This window comes from Pelodiscus sinensis, chromosome 8 (assembly GCF_049634645.1).
Source record: "Pelodiscus sinensis isolate JC-2024 chromosome 8, ASM4963464v1, whole genome shotgun sequence".
Classification (NCBI taxonomy): Eukaryota; Metazoa; Chordata; order Testudines; family Trionychidae; genus Pelodiscus; species Pelodiscus sinensis.
The window spans coordinates 73,916,455-73,939,598 of record NC_134718.1 but is presented as its reverse complement, the minus strand read 5'-3'; the positions used below and the strand labels follow the sequence as shown (position 1 = coordinate 73,939,598).

The 23,144-nt window shown below is 49.0% G+C and overlaps 1 protein-coding gene across 12 annotated transcripts in view; it reads right to left on the bottom strand.

The window, feature by feature from the left end:
• BTRC (beta-transducin repeat containing E3 ubiquitin protein ligase) overlaps positions 1 to 14,551 on the bottom strand; it is a 172,875-nt gene extending 158,324 nt beyond the window's left edge. For 2 of the 12 annotated variants that reach the window (XM_075935603.1, XM_075935608.1), the window contains exon 1: positions 14,370 to 14,547. In XM_075935603.1, coding sequence (XP_075791718.1) covers positions 14,370 to 14,417 — 48 coding nt within the window. In that variant the 5' untranslated portion in view covers positions 14,418 to 14,547. Of the gene's footprint in view, positions 1 to 14,369 lie in introns of all 12 variants that reach the window. The other 10 variants (XM_075935610.1, XM_075935612.1, XM_075935614.1 and 7 more) reach the window with 7 other exon arrangements.
• Positions 14,552 to 23,144: the final 8,593 nt, after the last annotated feature.

The window sequence follows — 23,144 nt, the reverse complement described above, 5'->3', positions numbered from 1 at the left end:
CCAGTTTACACTATTTCCTGCACTTTTATGTTGTGTTTTGGATTTGTTCTTCTGTCACTTGTTTTGGCATGCTGCAATGTCAGCTGGCCTGCCTAGAACTGGGAGACTACTGTATGGTTTTAACAAGCCTTTAACATCAAGAAAGTTTATTGATACCAGTGCACCACCTCATACCATCATGCACTGAGGAGCAATTATACATGACTAAGCAACATTATTCCCCAATGCGGTTAGGTACAGCAATTCGCATTTCAACAACTTCCTTCTATGAACCCACACTGTGATTCACACCACCCTCCAATCCCCTATTCAACATGCCATGCGTAAGTACATTGTGTGACAATCAAGCAAACATCCCCCCAAATCAACGAGCCCCTTCTGCCCCCACGCTCCCAGCACATTCTCACTGGTACTTTTGCCCCTCCATGGGCCTTTGCGAATCCACAGGTGGAGAACACAAAGCATCCCTGACTTCTAGTGCCAAGGGGCAGCCAACCTGGGCTGTGGTAGGGCACTGTCTGACAGAGAATAGCAATTCAGCAACCCTGCACTGTCACCAGGGCATTGAGGAGGACTTGGCTCACCTCTGGCTTCACAGCAAGCCCTGGACATTCAGACCGCACTGACAATGCTGGCATCCAAGTGGCTCTGTGGACACCTCTAACAGGATTTTAATCTACCAGAAGCACATTCAACAACCATTCTGCACCTGCTGAGAGCGCAATTAAACCTTTTGCCAGGACTCTGTTTTCAGAAGCCAAGGCAAAAGGGGGGTAGGCAGAGCCCCCAAAATAACAGTGGGGACTGTAGCTCCATTTAGAATACCATTTAATGGGACTAATGTGCCAGCCTGTCCATAAACACAGACTTCTGAATGGCCAAAAACTGACACTGCGAACTTTTCCAGTGCAGTCCACGCTCACATTTGTAACTCAGGCTCTGTGGGCCATGAGAGCCTGCATAACAATGGAGTAGTACCCTTTGCAGTTTATATACTCATGTGCTTTCTTCAGGCAGCCAACTAAGAACAAACTAGTCCAGTCAATGGCCCCAGTGCAGTTGGAAAATCTCATTATCTTAAAGCCAACAATTATCTCCAGAAATCTTTAATGCCTACCACTTTGGGTGAAACAAAAAACAGGACTGTGTAGCACTTTAAAGACTAACAAGATGGTTTATTAGATGAGGAGCTTTCGTGGGCCAGACCCACTTCCTCAGATCAAATAGTGGAAGAAAATTGTCACAACCATAGATACCAAAGGATACAATTTAAAAAAATGAACACATATGAAAAGGACAAATCACATTTCAGAACAGAAGGGGGATGGGGGGGGGGGAGGTAAATGTCTGTGAGCTAATGATATTAGAGGTGATAATTGGGGAAGCTATCTTTGTAATGTAACATTTGTACCACTATACCACTTTGGGGTAAGTCACATGCCTGATTGCCTCAGAAACCCATTACCACTTTAACCACAGTCAACTTTCCAACATCCAACTGGTAGGCGACAGACTTTCCCAGTCTGGAGTAGCCAGATTCCAGATGGTTATAGCAACTTGATTCTGGACAGGCAAGAGTTCCTCACCTGTGTCTCTCTGCACTAGAGAGACAGGGCAAACTGCTCACAAAACTCCAGAAACTTAGCTTTCTTCATGTGGAAGTTCTGGATCCATGGCTTGTCACCCGACGTCTGCGTGACAATGAGATCCCACTAGGCTGTGCTTGTAGTCCTGCGTCAAATGTACCCGTCTACCAAGGGGCTAATCAGCAACTATGCTGATCCATGCCAGCATACTGTTTCTTCTCCGCCTCCTCCTCCATGGTGAAATCCCTCAGGTACGGCGGAAATGTCCACCAGCACCTCCCAGAAGTTCTGCCTGTTTCCTGAGACAGAAGTGAAAGTGCAAGCAAGAGAAGTTCTTCAAAAGGCACTTCTTCCACACGGCTGGCTCCAGTAGCTGGGAGCACAGAGACCAAAATGACTGCTAGGCAGGCTCCTCAAACTTCCTATAACACGTGGAGTGGGCTCTAACGCAGGGCTACTTAACACGTAGCCCGTGGGCCACGTGCGGCCCGTGGCCCATTTGTTTGCGGCCTGCAGTGCAGTTTGGGATTACGCGGGGCTCAACATGCAGCCCATGGGTAGGAGCCAAAACAGAGAAGTAGTCAACATAATGGTCTTCTGTTGATATGGGTTTTAGTTGTTAAATTCCTGGACTGTCATTGCTCATTAAAAGTGCTGTCATATTGGTGGAAATAGGGTAACTGTTGCATTTTATTAATATCAGCAGAACTGACTTAAATGGGGCCTGTGCATTGTGTAGTCTTGCCTTAATCTTTGTAATCCTGCCCATCAGTGTGAAAAGCTATTTGCATATATATTTGCACTAGAGCCAACTACAGATGTAAAATATCCTACTGGAGACTCCCCTGTTTATGCATTTCAGGAGCACATTAGCTCTTTTGGCCTCAATGTCACACTCAGAGCTCGTGTTCAGCTGATTATCCACCATGAATCTCAGATCTTTCAGTCTCAGAATAGAGTTCCCCCATCCTATAAGTATGTCCTACATTCTTTGTTCCCACACATTTACAGCTAGGCATACTAAACTACATAGTTTGCTTGTGTCAAGATCAACAAGCAAACTAGATTGCTCTGAATCTGACTCGTTGTCTGTATTATTTACTATTCCTCCAATTTGTGTGTCATCAGTGATGATTTTATGTTTTATTCCACACCATTGATAAAGAGTTATAACACAAGGCCAAGAAATGAGACTCTTAGAAAGACATCTGCTCAATGACCATTCCCCCCTGACAGTTAGGAGACCTATCAGTGAGCCAGTTTTTAATCCATTTAATTTGCTCCATGTTATTGTTCTAGTTTTTTTTAATCAGAATGGTCACATGGTACCAAGTTATGCACCTACCATACAGTAATTTTATCTAGATCACATTTCCTAGTTTGCTGATGAGAATGTTCCATGGGAGTAGACGAAAAGCCTTATTAAAAATCAAGATCTATCATGTCTACTGCTTCCCCCATCAACTACACCGGTAACATTATCAAAGAAGGCAGTTAGGATGGTTTGGCAGGATTTCTTCTTGACAAATCCATGTTGGCTATTTCTTAGAACCCTACTATCCTCCCAGTGTTTACAAACTGACTGTTTAATAATTTTTTCCAGTATCTATCCAAGTATCAAGGTTAGGATCACTGGTTTAATTTCCCAGGTGCTCTTAAAGTTCCCCTTTTTGAAGAGAGATATATGTTTGCCCCTTCTCCAGTCCTACTGGGACCTCACTTGTCATCTAGGAGTTCTTGAAGGTAACTGCTAATGGCTCCAAAATTGCTTCAGTTAATTTCCTAAATACCATAGTTCACTTTCACGAGGCCTAGCCAACTTATCTCAATATTCTGTGTGTTATTTTCCAGTTTTGGTTTGCACCACCCTCGGAGTTAACATTAATTGGTGACCAAATATTCAGTGCATGAACCTTTAGTGAAGACTGAAGCAAAAGAGGCATTAACCATCTCAGTCTTTTTGGTGTTATTTGGTATTAGCATGCCTTCCCCACTAAGCAGAAGAGCTACACTTTTCTTTCATATTTCTCTTGGCCCTAACGTATTTTTAAAAAGCATTGTGTCTTCACGCTCCTTTCTAGGCTAAAGCGCATAGTAAGTTTCCCCTTTCTGATTTTGTCCCCACATGCTTGGGCTATTCTTTTTGTATTCCTCCTCATTGATTTCTCAGTGTTTCCACTATTTGCAGGATTCCTTTTTGTTTTTCAGGTTTTTAAAGGGCTCTCAACGGAGTCATAGTGGCCTCTTATTATTCTGCCTATTTTTCCTTCTCATCAAGATAGTTAGCAGTTGTGCCTTTAATACTCTCTGAGAAACTGTCAGTTCTCTTGAATTGCTTTATTCTTTAGATACATGTCTTCTTATGTTTCCTGTGTCTTGGATATCTGGCATTCTCTATCACAATAAAAACAATGCAAACATACCATTAGGGAAGTTGTAAATAACAGTTAATCTAAAATAATATTTACTTCAATATTTAATACTTAAGTATTAAAATGACTATTAAGTTCTGGAATAGTAAAGGTTCGATCCTACCAACACAGAAGCTAAAAGTGATCAATAGTACAGGCAGTCCCCGGGTTACGTACAAGATAGGGACTGTAGGTTTGTTCTTAAGTTGAATCTGTATGTAAGTCGGAACTGGCGTCCAGATTCAGACACTGCTGAAACTGACCGCCAGTTCTGACTTACATACAGAATCAACTTAAGAACCCCAGGCGTCCCCAAGTCAGCTGCTGCTGAAACTGATCAGCAGCTGATTCCAGGAAGCCCGGGGCAGAGCAACTCTGCCTGGGGCTTCCTGTAGTCAGCGCTGGTCAGTTTCAGCAGAAGCTGACTTGGGGACGCCTGGGGCAGAGCAGCTGGGGTGCTACTGGACCAACCCAGCAGCACCCCATCTGCTCTGCCCCAGGCGTCCTGATTCAGCCGCTGCTGAAATTGACCAGCAGCGGCTGAATCAGGACCTGGGGCAGAGCAGCTGGGGTGCTGCCGGGTTGGTCCAGTAGTGCCCACGGGCGCTGCAGGACCAATCGGCAGCGCCCCAGCTGCTCTGCCCCAGAGTCCAAAACAAAAGCCTGGTCTGCTGGGGGGGGGGGAGCACACTAGCTGCGCCCCCCCCCCCCCAGCAGACCAGGGACACGGGGAGCAGAGCCGCAGCGGCAGCGGGGTGCCGCGCCTCTGAGGCTTTGCTCTGGCAAAGCCTCAGAGGCGAGGGACCCCGCCGCGGCTTCAGTCTGGGTGCCTGTGGTCTGCTGGGGACGGTCCCCAGCAGACCACAGGCGCCCGGACTGAAGCCGCAGCCGCGGGGGGTCCCGCACCTCTGAGGCTTTGCCAGACCGACTTCCGGGGCGAGAAAGCTCCGTTCGTAAGTGCGGATCCGACGTAAGTCGGATCCGCGTAAGTCGGGGACTGCCTGTAACTGGACTAACACAGAGGCTAAGAATTTGAATGCCTGTTTGCACTGCAAATGTCTTTACTAAGCTACAGAGAAAAAAAGCTAATCTGCTCAGGATTCACTTCTCTTTCAAGATTCAAATCCTGTTGGATCCTGCTTACCTTATTAGCTGGCTTACTACAAGGAGGTCATAAGTCAGTACACATCTAGTAATTATGAAATGTAAGGAAACAAAGGGTTTTTCTGTCAATAAAATGATAGCATGTTCCCATTGTTGATGTAAATGATACTATGGTAAGGAAATACAACAACATATTTTACGTTTAAATAGCACCATAACAACAACAACAACTATATTTAGCCCTTATGTAGCATTTTTCATCCCTAGATCTCAAAGTATTTAAGGTCCTTGAGGATCAGTGCCAATACAGTTACAGAGACAAACCCAATCCAGTCAATGGGGGATTAAACAAATTTATATTTATTAAAAAGTACTAGAAGAGTTTGCAAAAGAAGCAGCTGTTCAAAAGGCTGACCTGATATTTCTGTGGCAGTAAAGAGCATTCAGCACCACCTAGGATTGGGCCTTATCTCTCTCCATTCCAGGGACAGGAAATATTAATTTGTATGTGGAAAAGACAGAACGTATTAATGTAGAAATGCCAGTGTCGACATCTTCCCATCCACAAATCATGGCAGGAATGCCAGTGGGGAGAGAGTGCCTCATTCAAATATAATGAAAAACAGAAGGTAAAATTTAAATCTGTATTAAAATACTGCCTGTAGAGACATTTTAAAAAAGATCCTAAATTGGTCAGGTACAGCTCCATGCACTGCTAATTAAATACAATTGAAGTTGTCACTAATCCATTCAGGAAAACAGATGTTGTTTCACAGTGCCTTGACATTTTTCTTAAATACCTTTCAGAATGAGGATCAAAAATATGAACTCTTATAAAAAGGCCTTTATTGTATTTTTATAGCATATTACATACCTTGTAACAATCATTTTGTTAAGTGTGACTGTCAGTTTTATTTTCTGTCCCTTTTTTCCTGGCTATTTACAAGCTTTGTAAGAATCATTCCTTAATTAAGTCTAAACATAGTTTCATATAAATGGATTCCCGGAATTAAAAACGTTCAGACTTAAGAAATGATTGTTACGGAGACTGTAACAGGCTGTAAAAAAAAAAGAAAGCCACTTTAAACAAAGATTTCTCATTTTAATTAAAAAGATAATCATCAGAACATTCATACACTTAAAAGAACCATTTGAAGCTACTTTGAAAAAATATCTACCATTCTATGCAGGAGTACATAGTTTAGTTTATATGACATTTAATCAAAGTCTCAGCTGAGCCTATTACATTTATTCTTTAAGCACTGTATCTACGTTTTTAAACAGTTTATTCAAATAGGGAAGTTACTTATTGAACGCCTCATTCTTAGTAATTTTGAAAATGGTTACGGCAATAAAATTCCATATTCTTTAACAAAACCAAAAAAGAGCTTATTTAAAGCAAAACTTTTTTCTAGAAATTAAAGGAACATATGTGATTCTCCTCTAAGCTTATGCATTAATAGGGCACCGTATGTCTTACAACTTAAACCGTCTGATGAGCGCTGATTTATCCAGAGTATTTAAGAAACACCACAAAATGGATGATGGGAACACAGGTAGATTGCAGTGCTATAAAATTCCTCCTGCATTTACTACAGAGCACTGGCCTACACAATTCATGTTGCATTTAATATCTTACATTTGGATAAAAGCCACTGTATAAAAGGATCCAAGAGAATCCTTATAGGATTAGGTTGATGCCTAAACTGCACAGAGGGAATCACTTAACTCACCTCTAAAATATCTCTGAGGATGGCTGCTTCACAGTACCCAGTTTAGGATTGCAAGTGAATACTAGGTCTACTTGAACCTGTTCAAGTTATTTGGGTAGGCAGAATGTAATTACAATAGGTATTATATATGATCCGACTTATCTAATAAATCGATATAAGATACAGGCTGGATGCATCATAAATATATCACTGACAAACAAGCCAATACCAACCAGCAAGGAAAAGGGCTTCTTTCTTCTGCTTTTCTCACCTTCTCAAAAAAAGAAACACACATACAACCTTCCCGCAATGAGCCCATTTCATTTTTCAAAATGTCAAATCTATAAACTGATTTCTGACATGTAGAAAAAAAATTTAAGCTCCTGTTTTTACATAAGACTTCATTTCATCCATTAAGTCACTGGATGAGGTTTCAACATAACATTTTCCATCACTGGCTAGATGGGAAAATGACACAGAAAATTAGCTTGCATTTCTTCCTGACATCTAGTAGCTTAGAGATTGGCCCAGTGTTATTCCTGATGATTAGGCACACAACATTCTAAAAATGAAAAATAATCTTACAGACAGGGACAGAAATACCACCACCTACAAAACTGTTGTCAAACAGTCATTTCATGTGACTCTGCAGTCAAAACGAAAACAGCAGAAGCCAGATAGATAATGGGTCTGGTTGTTACAAAGAGGGTCCCAGTATTTGATAATGTACAGCACACCTTGGCGCTTGTGAAAAATGCTGTGCAAATTAGTAACTAATTGTCTGGCACACTGCAGCACCATCTATAACCCATGTAAGCAGAGTGATGATACACCAAGAATGTCACCCACAAGGACACATGGGAGAGTATACTTGTTTCTCAACCAGTGGTACGAGTACTCTTGGGGTACTCGAGAGAAGTCTGGGGGTACATCAACATAACTGAAATTTGGAGAAAACTGAATTTTTGTTTTAAGTTTTACAGCACTATTATTTTTGTACTTTTTATACCCCAAAATTTCATCACCCTCCTGGCTACAATTAAGTTGTTTAAACAAATGTGTTGCAATGGTAGAATAAAATTGTGTGCGTCTGAAAACTGTAGGTACTGGAGGTACCCCCTTTAAAAAAAAGTATTTTATTTGAAAAAAAAGGTTGAAAAACACTGAACTAGAATACCTCTCTCCAGATGTATGTAGCTATTTCTATGGCTCCCATCCACACGATATCTAAGCACCTCCGAAGCATTCAGAGATACATTAAAAAACCAAGTATCAGAGGGGTGGCCGTGTTAGTCTGGAGCTGCAAAAGCGACAAGGAGTCCTGTGGCACCTTATAGACTAACAGATGTATTGGAGCATAAGCTTTTGTGGGCAAAGACCCACTTCGTCAGAGGCATGTAGTGGAAATTTCCAGAGGTTTATACCTGCCTCTGGAAATTTCCACTACATGCATCTGATGAAGTGGGTCTTTGCTCACGAAAGCTTATGCTCCAATACATCTGTTAGTCAAAAAAAAAAAAAAAAAAAAAGTTTTCCAACATGACCTGGTTGGCATGTACAACTGACTCCTGTTCCTCTTCTAAAAACCCTGCTCTGTGCAGAGTTCCCATAATCAGGAAAGTGAGAAGAGTAGAAGACACCAAGAAGTTCACTTCAAAACCTTGCTGTGCCAATCTAATTAAAGTGGGAAGTGCTCAGACTCTGTAGTGATGGGTGTCAATATAACCCTCCTAAAACAGATATAAGTAAGATAACATAAGAATGGCCATACTGGGTCAGAACAACCATCCATTTAGTGAGGTATCCTATCTTCTGACAGTGGTCAGTGTCATGTTTCAGAAGGAATGAACAGAATAGGATAATTATCAAGTGACCCTGTCATCCAATCCTAGCTTCTAGAGGTTTAGGAAACCCAGTACATAGGGTTGCGGTCCTGATAGCCACTGATGGATCTATTGGCCATTAAATTTATCTAAGTTTTTTCTGAATCCACTTATATTTTTGCCTTCACAAACTCCATTGGCAATGAGTTGCACAATTGGACTGAACGGTGTGAAGAAATACTTCTTTTTCTTTGTTTTAAACCTGCTGCCTATTAATTTCATTGGGCGACTCCTGGTTCTACTAGGGGAAGAGTTACATAACATTTCCTTATTCTTTCCCTCCGCGCAAATCATGATTTTACAGACCTCTGTCATATTCCTTTTTACGCATCTCTTCCAAACTGAAAAGTCCCACTCTTTTTAATCTCTCCTCATATGAAAATTGTTATATACTCTTTTTTGTTGCTTTTCTCTGTATCTTTAGAAGTGGTCGGCGACAGACAATCCACCCATCCCTGAGAAGATGTCGCCAACGGTTAATTATTTTGCTGAAACAGGGCAAACTTTTAAACCAGTCTTACTTTGTCCAGCTTCAACTTCCAGCCATCAGCCAAAGTAGGCCTTTTTTGCTAGACTGAAGAGTGCCTGTTTAAATAATTGCCCCCCCCCCCCCAGATAGGCAATAACCAAGTCATCCCTTCACCTCTTTGGTCAATAGATTGGGCTTCCCAAGTTCAACCCTCTAAGGCAGGGTGTCTAATCTTGCAAGTCATTTCTGTGGCTCTTCCCTGAACCCACTCTAGTTTTCAAACACCCTTCCAGTTCAGCCTTAATTCTATCTTGTCCTTTCCCAGAAGGAATTCCGGATTCTCCATTACGGCATAGGAGGTGCCTAGTTCTAAATAACTGTAGTGATGGGACCAGGGGAGCCAATAGCCACACCCGGCTCCTGAGCTCTGTGCTCCTGGAAGGGGCTGGGCTGAAGGCAGAAGGGGCGGGGCCATGCCACTCCCGCACTGCCGGGAGCATGACACATCCCTCTGTCCCTTAGACACATGCCCCTCTGGTGGGGATTTAAAGGGGCCCTTTAGACTTACTGGACCCTGGGGCAATTGCCCCCTACCCAGTCAGCTTTGATGAGACAGTCACTCCCAATGGCACCCAAGGGTACAGTATTTTCTGTTACTATCTATCCCTTTCCAAATGGTTCATAACATTGTTAGCTTTTTTGACTACCACTACTCACTGGGCAGATGTTTTCAGAGAACTATTCAGGATGACCCCAGGTTCATTTTCTTGAGTGATAATGTCTAATTTAGACCCTGCCCTCCTCCCCCTGAATTCTATATTAATAGATGGAATTATGCTTTCCAATGCACGTTGTTTTGCATTTATCGATACTGAATTTCATCTGCCACTTTATTGCCCAGTCATCCAGCTTTGAAAGGTCCCTTTGTAACTCTTAGCAGCCAGATTTGAACTTAACGATCTTGAGTAGTTTTGTATCATCTGCAAAGTTTGTCATCCGTTTACTCCTTCCCTTCCATTTATGAATATGTTGAACAGCTCTGATCCCAGTACAAATCCCTGAGGGATGCCATCACTTACCTCTCTCCATTCTGAAAATGGACCATTTAGTCCTATTTTTTCTTCCTGTCTTTTAGTCAATTACCAATTCATGAGAAGTCCTTCCATTTTACCAGAGGACAGCTTATTTTGCTTAACAGTCTTCAGTGAGAGACCCTGTGAAAGACTTTCTGAACATCCAAGTACTCTAAACAATTGGCAAGGCACAATTTCCCTTTGCAAAAACGGTGTTGACTTCCCCCAACAAGCCATGTTCATCTATATGGCTTATAATTCTATTTTTTACTATAGTTTTAACCAATTTGCCTATTCTGAGGTTAGGTTTACCACCCTATAATTGCCAGGATCACCTCTGAAGCTTTTTTAAAAAACTTGCATCACATTAGAGATCCTCCAGGCCACTGGTACAGAAGCTGATTTAAGAGATAGCTTACATATACCCGTTAGCACTTTTGGCAGTTCTAGAAATAAAAGTCTCTTCCCTTCCAGTCTATAAAAGAAAATGCTTAGTTTATCTTTTTTCTTGTCTGATTTTTTTTCTTGTGGGTCTTGCAAGTCTGAGAGAGAAGAACACTTTTCTTTTATGGCAGCGTTTCTCAAAGTGGTCCACAGAGCTACTCTGAGAAAGCTGCTAACAGGCCGCTCTGGTTTGTTTATTTACCAGCTCTGCAGCCACAGAGCCTCGCAGCTCCAACTGGCTGTGGTTTACCATTTGCAGCCAAGGGGAGCCATGGGAAGCAGCAGCCTGGCTCTCACCACTTCCTGCAGCTCCCCTTCGCTGCAAATGGTGAACTGGAGCCAACGGGAGCAGTGAGGCTCGTGGCTGTGGAGCTGGTAAACAAACAAACCGGAGTAGATCCACGGACCATTTTGAGAAACACTGTCTTAGGGAAAAGCAGTCCATTAGTCATTTATTTCTCAATGCAGTGAAGCCCTTGGTCATTCTTAACATCAAGAATGAGTTAAACAGTCTATGGCCTGTTCCTGGGAAAGTTCTCTCCCCCACACGGACATGCCTCTCCCAATGGACTGAAGGTTTCATTGTTCCAATGAAACACAACCAGGCTGTGGTCATGAAGGGACAGGTAGCTAGGGCCAGTACCATGGAGGGATTGAAATATCTTGAATTGACCCTCTTTATTCAATAGGAAGCCAATGCAGAATCAGGAGCACCAACATAGCGGTCTATGCTACTAAGTAGACAGTTGGAATTTTTTTCAGGGCACAAGTCTCCATAACGCCTACTTACAATGAGTCGTAATTATCAACTCTAGAGGTCACAAATGAGTGGATTACCATGACTTGATATATAACAAACAAGCCATGGCACATTCCTCTAGTCAATTACATATGGCGAGGGCTTTTTTTTTTTTTTTTTTTTTTAAACTCCCAAGGATATTTTGACACCCCCTATCTTTTTCACCTCTTCCATAAACTTGACAAAAATACAGGAACTGGCAAAAGAATTCAATGACCTGGACTACAGATGTATGTGACTAGTCGACTACCCAATAAATGCTTCTCAAGCAGTGGAGTAGGAATTTGACTAGTTGCTTCTCCCCCTCCATTGCTGCCTCTATCAGAGAGGGGCAGTAAGGAGGGGGGGAGCAAGAGCCAGCACTGGGGGAGCCAGGTTAAAAGCCATTTCCCACCCCTGCACCCTCTCCACAGGGGGCAGCGGGGAAACAGTGCAAGTGACGATTTAAACTGTCCCATTAGCGCTGGTCCTTTCCCTTTGGACTGTACAAGAGCTGCCTGTGACTCTTGTATATTTCAAAGGAAGAGGCACAGAGGGGAACCCACACCAGCTGGGATTTCTTTGCTCTCTGCTACCTCTCTCTCTTTGAAATGTACAAGAGTCATGGGCGGCTCTTGGACATTTCAAAGGGAGAGGCGCAGTAGGATAGCAAGTGCCCCCCTTATCGACTAATCGAGTAGTCGATGGAAATTCCATTGTCTCCTCAATTATCTGATTAACTTGAAATGTAACATTCCTAATCTGGACATAAGAGATTTAAAAATATGTACCAATTATACAAGATTAAAAAAAAAGAAGCTAATCAACAATTTAGAATTTCTACCGACTTTTGAAATGCAAAGGAAAGCCAAGATTTGTATCTGGTGTTTCAATATTTCCATACTGGGCATACATTCTAAAAGCTTAGCTGTATTTTATGTTCTTTATGAGCACAGATTTAATTCTGTGCCAGTGAAAGCATTAATTCACAACAAATAAACTTCCAACAAATGTTGCCAGTCACTTGAAATGTATTCTTAGAAGCAAAACAGTTTAGAGCGTCTAAAATTAGTATTAAACTAAAGCTGGCATCACTCTCTGCTTTAGTTTCTTGATGCTATTTTTCCAATCAAACAACTTAGAAATATAAACAATGATAAAGGAGGAATATAATTGTCGTCTCACTCGGTGTATTACCCCAAATCTAAAAAAGCCAGTCACATTTGAAAACTCGTCTGGCTACTGATAGCCAAAGCTATTTTCTGTGCCACAGGCCAATTTATAACCCAAGACAATGTAAAGGCTCTTTGCATCCTCTCTATTAACAAGGATGTAATAGAGCAGGCAGATGTAACAGGGTAAAATGTCACTATGTATATTTCCATACCCAGGCTAAAAAGGGGCTTAAGAAAAAAAGACTACGGAGAGCAGATGTGCACCCCAAATACTCTACGCAGAACCAAAACCTCACCTCGCACCAATACTTCGTTGATCATCTCTTACCACCACTCAGGCCAGAAATCTTGTTTAGAATCTCTACAGTTCTCTGATGGTCCTAAACATACCTTCAGATCCCCAACTGCCACATCTGCAGGTCCCTCCCTGATCCCCAGCACAAGGTTTCTCGTCCACATGCTCTTGCGCCCAAATCCAAGCATTTAAGCCCACCTCCTAAAAAACTCTATGCTCATCAACTAGCATCCGCCAGTGCAGCCAAAAGATACCCCAAGCCCTGCCCACACTGTACAAAGATCTCACTGTGACTTTACAAAGGCTCAGGTGCCTTCCCCCACCCCCATCCCAGCACTCACCCTTGCTCCAAGGTCCCTGCCTCTCACACTCCAGAACTTGCCTTCTTCCTGACTCTGCACCCTGGCTGATTTCCCCACCTAATGCTATCCTAAGTGCCCCCTGCTCTCGCACTCCCCAACCCGTTTCTCTCCTATCAGAGTCCTTTGAGAGTCTCAATACCCTGCGACACCCATCCCCATGACCAACTTCCCCAGGCCCTCCCGCACCATCGCTCTGGCACTCGCATCGCTCAGAACCCCCCATGCCTTGTTCTCCAGCCCTGAATCTCCCACCCGCTGGTAACCCCCCACCCTAGCACTCACCTATCCCGCAGATGCCTGCTCCCCCAAGCACCCCCTCCCCCTGCCAGCAGCCCCCCCATCTGTGACTCGACAGGTACCGCTCCCCCAGCTCTCCCCATAGGGCCGTGCTCCCCCACCACTTGACCCTCTCTCGGCATTCCCATAGAGCAGCACCCTCTCCCCCCCGGCGTCCTGCTCCCCCATCTCTCCCCCCCCCCGGCACTCCCGTAGAGCAGCGCCCTCCCCCCCCCCCTGGTGTCCTGCTCCCCATCTCCCCCCCCCGGCACTCCCGTAGAGCAGCGCCCTCCCCCCCCCCGGTGTCCTGCTCCCCCATCTCCCCCCCCCCGGCACTCCCGTAGAGCAGCGCCCTTCCCCCCCCGGTGTCCTGCTCCCCCATCTCTCCCCCCCCCCGGCACTCCCGTAGAGCAGCGCCCTCCCCCCCCCCGGTGTCCTGCTCCCCATCTCCCCCCCCCCCCGGCACTCCCGTAGAGCAGCGCCCTCCCCCCCCCGGCGTCCTGCTCCCCCATCTCTCCCCCCCCGGCACTCCCGTAGAGCAGCGCCCTCCCCCCCCCGGCGTCCTGCTCCCCCATCTCTCCCCCCCCGGCACTCCCGTAGAGCAGCGCCCTCCCCCCCCCGGCGTCCTGCTCCCCCATCTCCCCCCCCCCCGGCACTCCCGTAGAGCAGCGCCCTCCCCCCCCCGGTGTCCTGCTCCCCCATCTCCCCCCCCCCCGGCACTCCCGTAGAGCAGCCCCCCCCCGCACAGCGCGCCCCTCCCCCTCGCCGCCCCCCCGCGCTCCGGCCCCGCAGGCGGCTCACCATGAACTTCAGGGCCTTGTCCTGCAGCACGGCCTCGGCCGGCTCCATAGTCCCGCCCCGCCGGGGCCAGGGCCGGGGCCGCCCAGTCCCTCAGTGGCAGGCCGCAGCCAGCGCAGGCAGGAACCGCCGCTTCCCCCCGGCAGGGCGCGCGCGCCGCCCGCAGGCCCACGGGAAATGTAGTCCCCGGCCGCGGCCCCGGCAAGCGCCCGGGCGGCCCGGAAGCACTACACCTCCCGGCATGCCGCGCGGCCGCGGGCCCTGTCGGCCGCAGAGCAGCTGTGCGCATGGCAGGCTGCTGGCGGGGGGCGCGCGGGGGCCGATGGGAGTTGTAGTCTGCGCGGGGCGGTAGGCGGGGAAGGAGCAGGAGCACTGCCAGGACTCCCATGCGCCCAGCTGATCGGCCACTGGCCGGCCGGCTCCTGGAGTCGCGTGATTAGAATCGCAGCCCCTCCGCAGGGCATCAAGTCAGGTGCACGCGGGGCAGCCTGGCCCCAGCCAGGGCAGGGGGGGGGGCAGTAGTTTTTGATGGGAGGGGGCACTCCAAGAATTTGGAAAGTCGGTCGAGGGCTGCATCTTCCATGCTCTGACCGGAGGGGTGCAGGGCGTGGGATGGAGGGCGGGCGCAGGAGGGGGCTATGACCTGGGACAGGAGAGGTGCAAGAGGTGGTGCAGGAGAGGATTCTGACCAGGAGGAAGGATGGAGGCAGCGGTGCAGGATCTGGGAGGCGGTTGTGATCTAGAGCGGGAGTGCAAGGATTTGGGTTGTAACTGGGGGTGGGGATGAGGGTGCAAGGTCTGGAAGGGGATTGTGACCTGGAGGAGGGGTGCAGGAGGGGATATGGGTGCAGGATCAGTGGTGCAGAGGATTTGGGTTATGTGGGACAGGAGTGCAGGAAGGACGGGGGGTAGAGGACTGGGGGAAAGAAGAGGCTGGGTGCCAGAGGCAGGCTTCGGCTGGGAGACACTTACCTGAACAATTCCTGGCCAACAGCCCTGCCCAGCAGGTTTCTCAGCCAGGCTCCCTGCCTTCCATGCCCCCACAAGCTGCTCAAAGCAGAAGCTGCTCTAAACATTGTGAGCCCGGGAGAGGGGTACTTTGCGTGCTGCCGGTCCTGAGAACAGGCAGCTCCCATTGGCCAGAAACCAGCCTATGGGAGCTGTGAGATTGTGCTGGGGCAGGGGCAGGATGAGAAGCCTCTCCCCAGGTTCACAGCAGTCACATAAGCATAGAGCTAGCTTACTTCTTTGAGCAGCGTGCAGGAGTGGGGCAGGTAGGGATCCAGTGGCCGCTCATGAGCTGTATTTTAACTGCCCCTGATCTAGAGCACAGGGCAACCCTTGCCTTTTTTTTTTTTAAGGACGTTTCTCTGATGGGTGCAGAGGAAGCTTACGAGTGGGACAGCTGTAGCTTGGCAGCTCTTGCACCAGCCCAACGTTTGTTGTGTGATTTCACCAGGTCCAACCCCCAACGTTTTGATGCTCCCGAGTTAGCAATTCCCCCTTGTCCTCGCTGCCTGCACTGCGCTAACACCTAGAACTGCCAGTGGGGGTGGTGCCTGTTACGCTAGGCGCTGTACAGACACGGAACAAAGAGCTGGTCCCTGCCCCAAACAGCTTGCAATCTACAGCCAGCAGGTAGTTCCGCCAGACCAGCGAGGAGTGGAAGGAAGTGCCGAAAGGTTGGAGTGCTGGACGGCCGTCTCGCGACACCGTAGGTGCGAGAGGTGGTAAAGGAGACAACCGCTTGTTTGAAAATGTTACCTGGTGGGTGACAAAGGCTCCAGGCATTGGCAAAGCAGAGGCAGGAGGAGTGGGGGGGGGGGGGTGGTTACAGATGGGGTGGACATAGACCACAAAGGGCCTTGCAAAGGAAAGCAAGTAACTCCTGCTGCGGGGAGGAAGTGTCTGCAAGTGACCCCGTGTGGCACTGGTGGAGACACAGCGACCCTGTTCCATGGCTGGACGGGTAGAGTTCATGGGAGCACCATTTGCTTTAGGGTGGGGAGGGATGCATGCTCCATCCTTTGTAGCTCCTTCCTGGCCTTGCTGCAGGGTCTTCCCTGGGCCTGGGGAGGCTACTGGAGCAGGCCTAGGTTCCTAAAGTGCCACATTATCAGCTCCATCCCTATTTCCCACTGGCTGGGCAGGAAGCTGCATCCTGCCATGGCAGCCCCAGAGCAGACCACAGAGGGAGCTAGGTCCTGATCTCTGCCCCAGGATAGGACCAGGCTGTCTCCTCCCTGCATCCCCTCAGAGATGGGACCAGACCACTAACCCATCACAGCCAGTTCCATGCCCGACTTTTTCCAAAAAAGATGCCCCTGCATGAGAGGGATGGTTAAGGCCCTACAGGTGTGTTGTGGTGCCAAACCACAGAGGATTTCATGGCAGCACAGGGCACCCCACAGCCATTGAGAACGTCACTGCATCAGCCTGGCTAGAACCAGATCCTTATCATCTCAGCTAAATGGGAATCTCCCCCGGTTGCTGAACGGTATAGGACCTATGACACACATGGGAGCAGCTGTCAACATAGCGAATGCAGGCACATCGCTATGATGGGAAGTGACGCACATACTGCTGCACCACGGTCATGCGCTGATGAAACCCTTGTGAGAATTTCACACACTTGTGTTTGCACCAGTACAAGCCACGTGGCTCGTGTCTACACAGGGCCACGCTGCAGCCGTGTAAGTGTGGCGAGGTGTAAGGAGATCTGGAGTCCTGATGCAGGCTCACTGACTGGAGGGGGATTATCATGGCAGATTGTGGGAGACAGGCTGACTTGTGAGGGAATTTGGGGAGCAGACATCACCCACTCCTCATCCCATATCATAAGTGTTTATGAGATGGTTCGATTGCAGAGTGGGGATGGAGTTGCTTGTGTGTTAAAGCTATATTGGCAAAAAAGATCTCTTGGCACTGGAAAAGGTTCAGCAAAGGGCGATAAAAATGATGAGGGGTTTGGAACAGGTCCCATATGAAGAGAGATTAAAAAGACTGGGACTTTTCATCTTAGAGAAGAAGAGACTTAGGGGGGATATGCTAGAGGTCTATAGAATCGTGAGTGGTGTGGAAAAAGTGAAAGGAAAAATTATTTACTTATTCCCACAATGTAAGAACTAGGGGTCACCCAATGAAATGAATGGGCAGCAGGTTTAAAACAAACCAAAGGACGTTTTTCTTCACTCAGCGCACACTCAACCTGTGGAACTCCTCGCCAGAGGATGTGGTGAAGACCAGGACTTTAACCAGGTTCAAAAAAGAGCTATATAGATTCATGGAAGTTAGGTCATCAAGGCTGTTAGCCAGGCTGGGTAGGAATGGTGTCCCTAAGCTTCTGTTTCTTCGGAGGTGGGGGACGGGGAGGGATCAGGTAAGGATTACTGTTGTGTTCCCTCCCTCTGGGGTATCTGGTATTGGCCGCTGTTGACAGACAGGACACTGGGCTAGATGGACCGTTGGTCTGACCCAGTCTGGCCATTCTTATGAACATTGCCCCCAAAGAGCTTTACTCAGGGAGAGAGAAAAAAGCAGAGGCAATTGTTAACGTCTTGTGTGCTTCATTTGCAATGGGCTTGCCGCATTAGAGCCCAGCACTGCTAGGCATGGTAGCTCAGAACCCCCAGCCAGCAGCTACAGCTCTCCAGCTACCCACCTTAGAAGGCAGCACCATCACTGGCACCAATGCAGAAGGGTAGCAATACGCTGCCCCATGCCATCTGTTCTATGCTGCTACTGGCGACGGCGCTGCCTTCACAGCTTGGGAATTCAGCTGCCATTTACAGCGTTGTATCTATGGGAAAATGCATTCCAAGTTCCAAACAAATGGCTTACAGACGAACTTTTGGAACACACCCCGTTCGTAAATTGGGAACTCCCGGTATATAAATCGCTGGCTGGCTCACACCTGGAATATTGCGTGCAGTTCCAGTTGCCCTCTCTGAAAAACGATATATTCATATGGGGAAATGTACAGAGAAGGGGGAGAAAAAAAGATCAGGGAATGGAACAGCTTCCATAGCAGGAGAGATTAAAAAGACTCAAGACTTTTCCGCTTTAGAAAGAAAACAGTGAAGGCAAAGTTATGAGAGAGGTCTATAAAATCAGGAATGGTGCGGAGAAAGTGAATAGGGAAGTGTTATTGACTTCACAGAACACAAGAACCTGGGGTCGCCCAATGAATTAATAGGCAGCACTTTCAAACCAAAAAAAAAAAAAAAAAAAGGAAGTATTTCTTCACACAATATGCAGTCAACTTGTGGAACTCCTTGCTGGGGGATATTGTGAAGGCCAAAAGTATAAGTGGGTTCAAAAGACGACTAGATAAATGCATGGAGGATGGGTCCATCGATGGCTACTAGCCAAGACCATCAGGGAGTCAACCCCATGCTCTGGATGTCTTAAGCCCTTAACTGCCAGAAGCTGGGAAAGGGGATGGTAATTGCCCTGTTCTGTTCATTCCCTCTGAGGCCCCACCCTGCCCCTTCTGATTAAGGCCCCACCCCTTCTGGGAGCACGAAACCTCCCCACACACACACTTTGCCCAGGGCCCAAGCAAATTCTGTCGACCCCGCAACAGCATGATAGACCGTGGTCTCGGTACCTGATTTAAGCACCCTGAGTTATGCAGAGGAAATGGATTCACCCCTCCTTTCCCATCCTGTCTCCTGACCCAATAAGATCACACCCTGCAAATCTGAAACAAATGCCTTTTTACAGCGCGATTTGGATCAAAGGTCCTGCGGGCTTTTCCCACCCCAGCAGGGGTGTCCCGGCCAAACCTCTCCGGACAGCGGTTATCGAGGGGATCCCATTTTCTGTCCGGAGTGGCTGAGCTCTGCACGGGTGGCTGCATTTTGTGCCGAGCCTCGTGCCAGGTGCCGAGTTTGGGTAGATGAAAGATGCGGCCTCCCCATACAGTTACCACAGGGATCATTTCTGTGCCGTCTTATTGCTTCGTGCCTGGCAGCCCACGTCCGCGGTACGGCTCCGGATTAATGCGGCGGCAATCATTAACTGGATAAAGAACAGCTGGTGCTTTGCTTGAAGTGAAGATGTTGGGGTCAGTAAATACAGGGCTGGTGAAACCATCTACCGCCGGTCTTTCGCTGCCTCTCGCTGCATTCCAGAGGGGCTTCCTGTCTTGTCCCTGCGCCCCTCCGAGGAAACGGCAGGAGCCAGCCCATGAAAACGGGAGCTTTCATCAGAGCCGTTCCTTTGGGCATTCGTGCCGGAATTTTCATATTTTGAATAATAAAGGAGGGTTTGAAATTAAATTTGTGGGCTTGCCATCTGTGTGCGCTTGGACTTATTTTCCTCGTCTTTGGCAGGCTCCGGCCTTCATGCTTCCCCTGCCGAAATGAAAAGAAAGAAAGGGAACGGAGGGGGAAGGGGGAAATCGGCAGGAGACGGCCTCCTCGTTCCCTTTGGCGTGTGACTGTCTGTGGGCAAGGACTGATTGCTGCACGCAGGACACCCCCGAGCCCAAAGTGTGAGCGAGAGGCATGAATAGAGCACATGGAGGAGTGGGGAGCCCAGGACTAGGTTTGGACAACCGGGCCTGGGGAGCCCCCAAGGAGGAGCAGAGAGGTAGAGCTAGGAGGGACCTCGGGCCCAGGAAGGGCAGTGCGAGCGACTCCTCCCCACTCTTCCAGCTCAGAGTCTGAAGGCTCCTTCTGCGGCGACAGCTGGGCACTTTGCTCTGTCCCTGCTGCCCGGAGTGCCTGGCATCCCTGCTGGCTGGGTCCTAGCCCTGCAGTAGCACCCCCCTGTGCCTCCAGCTGCCGGGGCCTTGCCAGGAATAAAGAGCTTTTAGCAGAAGCGTCCTGACAGTGCAGGGTTCCCAGAACTGGGCCGCCGGCAGCCCGCGCGCACCCTCTTGGCTCCTGGGGCCTGGGCCACGTCCGGCCTCCTCTGCCCAGCTCTGGGCCTAGCACAGTTCTCGGTGCTTGGCGGCTCTGGGCCTGGCGGGAGAGCTGGGAATCGCGTGGGGGAATTCACCTCCGCCGGGCGTTTCCTGCCAAGTCAGGTGAGCCAGCCTCCTCCCCTCCTCGGAGCGTCCGGCCGGCTTCCATCGGCAGCAGGGGTTCCACTGGCCCGAGTAGGAGCTGGTGTTCTCTGGGCAAACTCCTCCTCTCCCTGCCCACTGGGCTGGGCTCAGAGCGGCACGGTGGAAAATGTCCTGAACACCACACATGTCTGCAGGAGACGGATGGTGGGTAAACTGAAAGGGGGTGGGGGAGCCAGGAGGTGCTTTAGTGGTAACGGGAGAAGTCCTGATTCCCCAGGGGTCTTGCCCAGCTGTGGTACCCCTGTCCCAGAGGTGCCTTGGGACTGCGGGCTTGGCCCAGTGATCTGAGCTGGAAGAGACATCCGTTTCCTCCAAAAGGTTGGCGGTGCTTCCATTAGGGCTGGGCAGCTCCCAAGGGGAGCCCTGCAGATGTGCAGATAGCCACCGTCCATCTGCGCGTACCCACATCCGCAGGGCTGGGGGCGGACCCTCACGACTTACGTTTGCCGATCTGGAGGCGGAGTCAGCTGTTGCGTCTGGATCCCTGCCAATGTGCAGCCATCCACTGCCTAGCTGCAGGCATCCGCGGACGTTGCTCATTTTGGCGGGTACGGCTGCAGATACCCGCTTGATATCTGTGCAGGGCGCTGCTCCCAAGAACAGGCTTCACCCTAGAATGGGATTGTCTGGGCGGCTGGCAGCGCCTGGGAGCTCCCAGCAGAGGCTTGAACCGGAAGCCAGCATGCAGGGCCAAGCGCTGCGGCCGCTGTGGCTTTGGATCGGACGCTGCAGGGACAGACTCAAAGGGTTGCTTCTGGGTTTTCTACTTTGCAGTCAGCTCGCCCTCTTGCCACCTGAGATCTTGTGGCGAGCCCCCCAGGCACTTCCTTTCACACCCAAGAAATGGAACTGCTCAGGGTGTGAAATGCTGGCGGAAAAGCCTGGGAAAGGCGACTGCAGGCCATGGAAGGGGCACAGGATTCAGGTCTTCTGCATTCTAGTCCCCATTCTGCCACCGACTTGCTGGGGGGCCTTGAGCATGTCTCTTCCTCTCTTAGTGTTGCCCCTTTGCCAAGGGAGGCTGAGCATGCCCACCTCGCGGGGCTGTGTTAGGCTGAATGAATTTGACCATCCCTGATGGGCGTCAGTTTCCCACTCTGTCATTTTTCACATTTGAGAACGAATGTTATTTCTTCGGAAGAGTGCGGCAAGCGGTGCTCACAAGGGCTGGGGGCTCTGTAAGTTTGTAGGCACCACACACACACACACACACACACACACACACACACACACACACACCTGCTGATGCACCACAATCTGACTTCCTGGTCTGCCAGGCTTTAGCCTCCAAACTCTGTGAATACACCCCCCCTCCCAATCTAGAGCCTCTTTCACCTTTCCATTCCCGGGCTGCCTTCACTCTCAGGCCTGAGTCTGTTTCACCTCTTCCTTGGCTGGCTCAAGCACCATCACGCAAGGATCTCGTAAAATCACGAGGGGGTCGCTGGCCTTCGTTTAGAACCGTGCAAAGGAGAAAGACTCCTCCCCTCCCCCAGCCCAACAGCAGAAAACAACCCTAACAACAAGTACCGAGGAGTCGGAAGAGCCTTGTAAAGCCTCATGAATATTGAGCGCGTCCTCATGTAAAATATATGACTTTGTGTAAGGATCAGGCAAGGAAGGTGCATGGTTTTTTTCTGATTTATGGGCCCGGCGACGGATTATTCATAGCAGAGCAGCTGTGTGGAAAGATTCATCCACTGCAAAATGTGATTGTACATCAGGCAGTGTGAGGGAACGGAGCTATGACTAATGGCTGCTTTACATATAAATGAGAAGGTTTGTGCTAGGCACTGTAAAAAAAAAAATTACACTCGCTCAGCTGAAGGGCCCATGGCATGTGCGGCCCAGAGGCCAGGGGAAGGCAGGAACAAGCCTGCCGGCAGAACATGCCAAACAGAAATGAGTGACAAGAGGCTCCAGAAGCCAGATTCGTCCTTGCGGTCAGCGTATCGGCCGCGGTGAGGCTCCCAACCGGGCAGGGTCTGGCGCTAGTGGAGGGGTTCTCTGGCCATATCACCAATGCTGAGCCCTGTGAAACTGCTTCCGTTCACGGCTGGTGCCGGTGCTGAATTCTTGTACCGAGCACAGATGGGGACAGGTCCTGATTACATTGATCAGAAGCTGATCAGAACCCCCCCGAAGCGGGTACGGGCGGGGGGGGGAGGGCGATTGACGTAGCCCTGGAACAGACCCTTCGTTGCTCCAACCCTCCCCCCCCCGACGCACTTTTGTATCCGAGACGGGTTGTCTAGACATTGCAGATGTTGGGTCTGTAATTTATAACAATGGCCTCCAGAAGGCAATTCCAATTTGTTTCGCTAAAGCTTTAAGTTACAGGCAGCGCGAGCTCCTGTAAATACTCTTGGCTTGCATTGTAACTACACGAGAGGGCTGGTGTGGCGAAGACCCGCTACGAAGCAAGGCCTTCAGAGGGGCGCGATGCTCCTCGGGTCCACACCTCCCTGCAGCAAGACCGCGACGGAAAGAACCGGGCAGTGACCTGACCGTAAAGGGGATCAAGACGGTGGACCCCACCCGGAGGTCCTTACTCGGGCAAAGCGCCCAAGGAGCGTCAGGACAGCACCCCGTGGAATTCAACGTTCCCCACCCTCAGCCGTCTGCTTTTTTTGTGCCTTTCATCAGCTGCCTTCGCTCGTCATTCACATTCCTCCTGCAAACTAGAGCCGGGCCCCCCCCGC